The sequence below is a fragment of the Protomyctophum bolini genome (assembly GCF_963924005.1).
Source record: "Protomyctophum bolini genome assembly, chromosome: 13".
Taxonomy (NCBI): Eukaryota; Metazoa; Chordata; class Actinopteri; order Myctophiformes; family Myctophidae; genus Protomyctophum; species Protomyctophum bolini.
In genome coordinates, this window is record NC_137874.1 from 12,386,859 (window position 1) to 12,395,052 (window position 8,194).

At 41.7% G+C, this 8,194-nt stretch overlaps 2 protein-coding genes across 2 annotated transcripts; one reads left to right on the forward strand and one right to left on the reverse strand.

Annotated features, from left to right (window-relative positions):
* Nucleotides 1-238: 238 nt before the first annotated feature.
* On the reverse strand, nt 239-2,167 carry LOC308326559 (E3 ubiquitin-protein ligase TRIM21-like; the record flags this gene model as incomplete). Its single annotated transcript, XM_080779496.1, has 1 exon — nt 239-2,167. The coding sequence occupies one exon, from the start codon at nt 2,165-2,167 to the stop codon at nt 521-523; it is 1,647 nt and encodes a 548-aa protein (XP_080635622.1). The 3' UTR covers nt 239-520.
* Nucleotides 2,168-3,914: 1,747 nt separating this feature from the next.
* sdf2 (stromal cell-derived factor 2) lies at nt 3,915-7,742 on the forward strand. Its single transcript, XM_080779653.1, has 3 exons — nt 3,915-4,166; nt 5,086-5,282; nt 5,971-7,742. The coding sequence occupies exons 1-3, from the start codon at nt 4,001-4,003 to the stop codon at nt 6,256-6,258; spliced, it is 651 nt and encodes a 216-aa protein (XP_080635779.1). The 5' UTR covers nt 3,915-4,000; the 3' UTR covers nt 6,259-7,742.
* The last annotated feature ends 452 nt before the right edge of the window (nt 7,743-8,194 follow it).

Below are 8,194 nucleotides of genomic sequence, written 5' to 3' on the forward strand. Positions count from 1 at the left end.
ATAATAATTACAATACACATTTTTCTTCTATAATTGATCATGGGCTACTACATGAAAGAATCCATCATTTGCCATCAGTCATTGCATTCCCATTTAATCAGTACTGACAATAAATTACTGTAGTTATACCCGATAGGCATTATTACTGCACACTAATGTAGAAAATGTGTTTAACATCAAATAAAATACCGTAAAATAAAATATACAATCAAGTCCTTGTGCCACAGACGGAAAAAAACGCGTTATGCTAAATACTTTCAATTCAATGGAGAACTCAATGTATTTTATTAATCTGTGACTGTACTTAATGTAAAAAATGACTTAATAGGGGAGGGTCATGCTTTATTCAGTTTAGTCAGAGGGAGAGTAGCCTATACGTTATAACGAAATAAATCTGTCACCATGGGAGGCCGGGTCATGCAATTTTATTTCAGAGCAGTAAAATTACTCATTCTAAACATCAATACATACATGAAAACTAGCCTTTTCATCTTAAAATCTATTTGAGATCAGTCTTACTCTACTCTGTGTTATTGACAGGAGAGATGATCATAGGAGCAGAGTTTGTACCACTATTCATGCCATATGGACTGAAGAATGGATAGAGATTCTCAGTGAAGGTAAAGCCAGTGTAAGAGTAGATTTGAACTCTGGCCTCCACATCATAAAAGGAGACCAGACCCTCCTCATAATCCACAAACACTCCCACTTTCTGGAGCTCCTCTCCTACAGGGAGAGGGACAGAAGAATAATCAGTAATGGCCTCATGATTTCCTTTCATCAACCAAATGGTCCAGAAACCGTCGGCAGGGCTCAGTGTCAGTGAGATTTCCTTCCTCTTGATGGACTCTCTGGCCACTCCCAGAATCCAAGCAGTTTTTCCTTTAACCCGAACCTCATAGTAAAACCTTCCTGAGGAGACGTTTTGTTTTCCTAAAACACATGCATATTTAGAGAATCTCTCTGTGTTGTCTGGTAAATTCTTATTTGCGAGTGCGACTCCAAAATGCACCCGTTTTCCATCACTAGACAGGATGAGATTGGGATGTGCTGTATCAGGGTCCAGAGTTACATCCACTGCACATTGCTGGACCTTCCTCAGCTCAGCATCATACAGCTTCTTCATCTCTTTACTGAGCGTCTTCTCCAGCTGTGCCACAGCTGTCCTCACAGTCCCCACATATGAAGACTGATGGACTTTGACCTTTGTCCAGTCCTTGGTGGCTGGAGGGATGTTTATGGATGTGAAGTTCCGGAGGAGGTGGAGGTGGTCTTCAGTGAGTGAGAGTTGTTTCAGCTCAGAGCTTCTTTTCTTTAACTCTGTCATTTCCTTTTCCAGATCATGAATGACACTTTCAGCCTGTTTCTCTGTTGTTTTCTGCTTCTCTTGAATCACATTAATGACCTCACCCTGACTTCTCTCAATACAGCTGATCAAAGCAGTGAAAACCTGTATACTGTCTTCTTTCTCTCTGTCGGCATCTTTCTTGCTGAGCTCTACTGAGTGTTTGACCTCTTCAATCTTCACTTGTCTCTCCTGGATCATCTGCTGAACTTCAGACTCGGTATTTCCCAGCTCTGCCTTCTTTCCTTCACATTCCTCTTTCAGAGATACAATTAGATGTAACTTGTGCTCTGACACACAGAACTGACAAACACACATGTGGTCAGTCTTACAGAACAGCTCCAGAGGTCTGGCATGTTTCTGACACATGAAGTCTTCCATGTTCTTTACAGGGTCGATTAGTTTGTGTTGTTTTAATGCTGCGAGTCTCTGATGAGGCTCTAGGTGCGTGTCACAGTAGGAGATCAGACACACCAGGCAGGACTTCAGGGCCTTGAGCTTGTTCTGAGTACAGACGTCACAGGAGACTTCATCTGGTTTCGCAGATTCTTGGTTTGCGATGGAATTTATTTTGAGCTCCTTTGTCTTCCTGAAGTGATCAGCCATCTCTGAGAGAACTTTATTAACAGAGAATTCTGGTCTCTTAATGAACTTCTTTTGACATAGTGGACACTGACACACATCATTCGTATCCCAGAAATGTGCGATACAAGTTTCGCAGTAGTTGTGTCCACATGGAGTGGTGATTGGATCAGTGAACACATCCAGACAGATGGAACACAGGAAGTTCTCTTCAGACAGGAGACTGCTGGCAGAGGCCATTTCTAGTACACACTGGGATTAAAAGTGAAAGAAAAATAATTATTGAATGATACTTTTCAATAGTTATGATTATGAATGTGATGTGGATTATTATTATTACATGGATTATTACATTAGCACAATAATATTGGCACATGTACTGTAGTTCATGGAATAGAAACCGGTCATCATTGTTAGATAAGATTGGACTGCATTTCAAGTCATATGCAAATATGGGAAGGTCATGTCTACTCTGGATACAGACAGTCTAATTATACCTTAAGTCCTTATACTGTATATTGTACTCACCTGTTTTCAGTATAGCAAAAGTCCTGCTGAATGAAGGTTTTTGTAGAAAGCTGCCTAAAGTTTCTATTTCCCAGTTTTACTTTCACTTCACTAGAACAGCAGAGAACCTCCTCCTTGTAGCTGTTAACCCTTCACAGCCTCCACTCTCTCTACTACCACTGTACACGAGAAAGAAAGGAAAAATAAAAATATGTTTGTGTATGTGTACCAATAGTTTGTGGTGGAACACAATCAATTGCTTAAGAGAGACTATATTGAAATTTAACTGAATTAGTTGTATGTAGCCTACACGTGTGTGCTCCCATCCGACTTAGTATACTATATAGTTCAATTTTTTCTAAATTTCCAAGGTTTAGGTCACAATATTTAATTAGTAAGCTCATAATACAATAAAATAACAAAAGCAAAGATACAGTTTGACCAGGCAATCCCCTATACCTATTAGGTTTGAAAGCCAAATGAATAATTGCTGTTATTTGTCTTAAAATCGTTTAATAGACCAAGTGAGTGCTAAATATCAGAAAAGTGCTACTTTACCTGTGGGCTACATAATTATTTATATTAGCTATTCCTGAGAGAGAAGTACTACCGTAGCAGACAACCCGCAGCACTCCAGTTTCAAACAAAATCCTTATAGGTGCAAGGCTCGAAAATATAAGTTGAGATGAAGAAAATGTCATCTATGTCCTTTACATGACTTTCTTTACCTCTGAGACTGATCTGGCCTCCCCCTTTCCTCAGCGTTTGTGACAAGTTAACAGGAAGTGTGGTATTTATGCATGAGTATGAGATACAATCAACAGTAATTGAACACAGGTGTCAACCGTTGTCATCTTACACAGTATCAATAAGAAGTCTCTATTTATGGTACCAAGACAGGATAAATATCATGTAAGCACAATAGAATAAATAGTAAAATAAGAATACATCACAATGAGCTGTCATAATGAATGTGGGGCCTGCCCCTAAAGTGCCTGGGAAGCTAATGGACTAACCATTAGAAATGTATAAAGACAATAGATAAATGGAAAATATTAATAGAAAAACATTAGAAATAAGGAGGGAGACGTTTGGAATCCAGATCGTTCGTATCAGTTCTCATTATAGAACTTCTAAATATTAGATATTCCTAACAGCAGATTTTCATGGTTTTGTAAACTATTTTTCATAAGTTTTAGTGTGATCTGTTACAGGCATTATTTATTCCATGTCAATTGTACATAACCTTCAACCTTATTCTTCATGCCATGAATAGAGAATAAGAGAGAGAGCGAGAGAGCGAGAGAGAGAGAGAGAGAGAGAGAGATAGATAGATATTCTAGTCAAGAAAAACAATAAAAACATCTAGCCTAAGATTTAGAGTAAAAAACATCCAGTGACAGAAGAGAAAACCTAAAATTTGCAGTGAGCATTCCACGTCAGAAGGGGCGCGATTCGGTAGGTCTATTCCCTTACCGTGCAATAGATGACGTAGCACTAACAGGCTAGCAGCATCAGTCGCTAGCAGGCAGCTGTTATGTGCGGACAGTAGACCTGTCACCTGCTATGGATATGGATCACTGCACGTTGTTGAGATCTGTGTTATTATCGTGTATATGTGGCCTCTCGTTGGGGACGGAGCTGAGTTTTGTGACATGCGGCTCAGTCGTCAAACTGCTCAACATAAAACACAATGTGAGACTGCACTCCCACGACGTACGCTACGGTTCAGGTGAGCTTCATTCATTGTTTCTGGACTCTTCATTGAATGTCTCTCTCTCTCTCTCTCTCTCTCTCTCTCTCTCTCTCTCTCTCTCTCTCTCTCTCTCTCACACACGTGTGTGTGTGTGTGTGTGTGTGTGTGTGTGTGTGAGAGAGAGAGAGAGATTGAGAGAGGGAGTCTGTCTTTCTATACACAGTCTCATTAGTAAAATAGTGTTTTCTACAAAGTGTGTGTGTGTGTGTGTGTGTGTGTGTGTGTGTGTGTGTGTGTGTGTGTGTGTGTGTGACACATCATGTGTGTGTGTGTGTGTCTCTCAAGTAGTGTTTTCTTTTTCTCTGGCTAAAGGTTACTGTCAACTTGACCTGTTTTAATCTGAATTGTCACCACAAATTGTTTGCGAAGGTCGCAGTTATCTATGAAACCTTGCGTTTTTGTCACGACACCTAACCCACAATCCCTGTCATTCTGTTATGACGCCTAACTCAAATCCCTGTCACTCACCACAGGCAAGCCCATCGTGACATCATGTGACATCAGCCCCCATATATGGTGCCCATGTCATTGTGACATCACGTGACATAATCAGGGATGGATATATAGTAAATGCGACCTGCTGTCACAGTTAAGCCCATATATGGAGATACCGGATGTCAGCAATATTGGCCAGAAACTCATCTGACCTCAAACCCTTAGATCTCCATATACTGACCTGTTCTGACATTCCATATGTTGATCTGACCTCATCAAACCCTGTACACTCAAGACATGCTCCTTATATGGGAAGTACAGAATTAATTCCATGTTGATCTGACCATGCCAAAGTGCCAGCGCTCGTCCAGCAGTTTGCCGTCAGCGAGGCGGATACGAGTGAGGTCGCTTCTCGCCCTCAGGCGTCTTACTGATATTATTGTGTGTGTGTGTGTGGCAGGTAGTGGACAGCAGTCTGTGACAGGGGTCACGTCAGTGGAAGACGGTAACAGCTACTGGAGTGTGCGTGGGACCTTTGACGCTGTGTGTCACCGTGGGACTCCCGTGCAGTGTGGCCAGACGATCCGTCTCACCCACGTCAACACTGGTCGGAACCTGCACAGCCACTACTTTTCATCACCGCTGTCCTCCAACCAGGTACGCAAGAAAAGACACAGTCATATTATATTATACCAGCTTATACCAGCTAGCCTGGCCCAGCCAGTGTGATTTTTGGTCTAGAGGGCGGGTTGCCGGTCGAAAACAGGCGGTGGATCCTGTTGGTTCAACGATCTGAGTGATCTAAAACTAACAAACAAAGAAAAACAGCAGAGACCACTGATGTCATCAAATTTGGAGCGACGCGACTGCAAGGAAATGCAAGGAAGTGGGCTTCCTATGCAAAATTTTCCCCAGGCTTTTCTTTTAGAGCCGAATGCGAACGAAAATAAAAGCCTGGGTACTGAGGCTAGTGCCAACCTAAACCCCTTGAAAAGTACAGTCATAACTCTTGCATCTTATTAAACATTACCAAAAATATATGCAGTTAAGAACACAGCAAGCACGGACAATGTGATCAAGGACAGTGGCAAAAAATATAAATAAAAACAGGAAGTAAGGATAACAGTTTTCACATTTTACCCCAGTGACATCACTGGACGCTGAGTGTGTCCGGCTGGGTATAGCACGTGTCAAAGTGTCCCTGAGCAAGACACTTAACCTTCCCCTTTCCTCACTGACGCACAAGCTGCGTTTCAGAGACACACAGAAGACAGCTCAGTTTTATGGCTGCAAAATAACGACGAAAATCATTATGGTCTCCTTCTTAATGCTCGTCCTTCCCCAGGAGGTGAGTGCATTCGGCGAGGACGGAGAAGGTGACCATCTGGACGAGTGGACAGTCCAGTGTGGGGGGTCGGTGTGGCAGCGCGATGAAGCCATCCGGTTCGTCCACAAAGCCACCGAGGCGCTGCTCTCTGTGACGGGGGAGCAGTACGGGCGGCCCATCCACGGCCAGCGGGAGGTGCACGCCATGTTGGGCGCCAGCCAGCACAGCCTGTGGAAGGCAATGGAGGGCATCTTCATGAAGCCCAGCGAAAACCGCGACTATGCATACTCGCACACGGAGTTATGAAACCCTGCTGTGGCTGCCTGTTCTACTCCCCTGCCTTCTACCTCTCTGCCTGCCTCCCATTTCATCTTCGCTTCTGTGCCACCAGCCTCCCAAATGCCTCTGTTTCTTTCCTACACAGTAAAATCATTTGTGCTAATTTAACTCGGAGAGTGTACACATGTAACTAATACATTTGTAAACTCAGAGTTACAAGGTGCAATCTGCACATAACTCCATGAGCTTCAGGTAGTACTACTTGTCAACCAGTAGGTCTAAATGTCTCGATGTATAGGAAGACCACCTCCAACCACTGCAGATTGTAATTGTATTAACATACTCTACCATACAGATTGGTATGTTCATTGAAACTAGTTCTGGATTTCATCTTTAACACGGAGGATTTTACTGTGTATCTTGCCATCTCACATAGTAGTGATATAGACTAGTACTCTTCCCCCATCAACTTCTGTCTCCCCTTTGAGCACCATTGTGCACTTGAGTCCTACAGTGAGTGGACACAACAAGCCTTTAGTTGCCTGTGGCTTTCCTTACTGTATCTTTCTCATACCGTCACTTAAATTGAAATTGATAGAGCACTACATTTTACCTTAAAAGGTACAGAGACAGTATGTAAAGGTGCTACTGCAGTGCTTGGGCCCAAACCGCACCAATGATTCGCCATGCAACTCCTTGCAACTAGAGATGCACCGATATGGACATTTTTGTCCGATACTGATGTTTAAAATAACAATTTAGCTGATACTGATACTGCTAGATGTTTATTTAGTTTTTGTTATTTTTATTCCCCCCTTTTGTGCCATTGCAAGGAGTTGTATTGGTGTGGTTTGGGCCTAAGTCTTTGTTTAATTCAATTATTTTGTGACTTTATGTCCAAGGTGAGACATTATTTATTATCAAAATGCAAGCTGCCATCATCAGACATAATTTTATACACAGCAGACAGACACTACAGGATTGATCAAACTATAATTTATTTCAATGAATGAGCCGTGCATTTAGTTTGGCTGAATGCAAAGGCATGGTTATGCTAGTGCCTTCATGCGGTTTTTAAAAAGTATTATTGTATCTTTTTTTTCTTCTTTTTTTATAACTATCTGTTGGTTGTCAGTCAGGGATATACCCATTGGAAACAGTGTTTTTTTTATGGTTCATTGTAACCTGATTCAGTATTACACGTCCAGCAACAGACACCAAACTGACTGAGAAGCATCAGCTTCAGCTATGTCTTTTTATGATGCCTTTCTCACACTCGCCTTGGTTATCTGCCTTGGTTGTCCTTTAAAGATGAAACAGATTTGCTAAGGTTGTTCACTGTTCATACAGTGTCCTCGAGCTGTGTGAGGCCCAATTTATACTTAGTCATACATACGTCTATGTTGCTCGACAAACATAATTAATTGATGTATTAGGAAAGCTCTTTGTTGAGATTTCTATGAGAAAGCAATTTGTAATGAATACCTCAGATTAAAATCGATGTTTTTGTGCACAACAGTGTACGTCTGACTTCTCCATTCAAATGTTATCTACAATGTGTGACCATGGCAACTGAGACTGGATAATGGTGATGATGGCACAGTCCTGACAGCTCTTTGTCTCTGGATGATGATGCTGATGATGATGTCACAAGTCTGACATTCCTTTCTGCCTCAGCTTTCCACCAACATCCTCAATAGCTTTCTTAATACTGCAAACAAAACCAATTACACTTTACAAAGGTTATATATGTTGTGTGTGTGTGTGTGTGTGTGTGTGTATTATAGAGAGAATGAGATATATGGAAATAAGTGTTGAGTAAAGAATGCAAATCTTACCAATCCACTTGTATCCCCTCCTCACAAAGGTTGACAAACAGATGTAAATACTGCTCTGCCGTCCCATACTATTTCAGGAGAAAATTTAATAAGCCTACAACCGTGTTGCTCGACACAAAACAACA

Excerpts from the sequence above, each read along its gene's own strand:
- sdf2 (XM_080779653.1), top strand. The coding sequence starts at position 4,001 with ATGGATATGGATCACTGCACGTTGTTGAGATCTGTGTTATTATCGTGT. Across the intron at positions 4,167-5,085 it reads CGACGTACGCTACGGTTCAG|GTAGTGGACAGCAGTCTGTG; the intron begins GTGAGCTTCATT and ends TGTGTGTGGCAG. Across the intron at positions 5,283-5,970 it reads CACCGCTGTCCTCCAACCAG|GAGGTGAGTGCATTCGGCGA; the intron begins GTACGCAAGAAA and ends GTCCTTCCCCAG.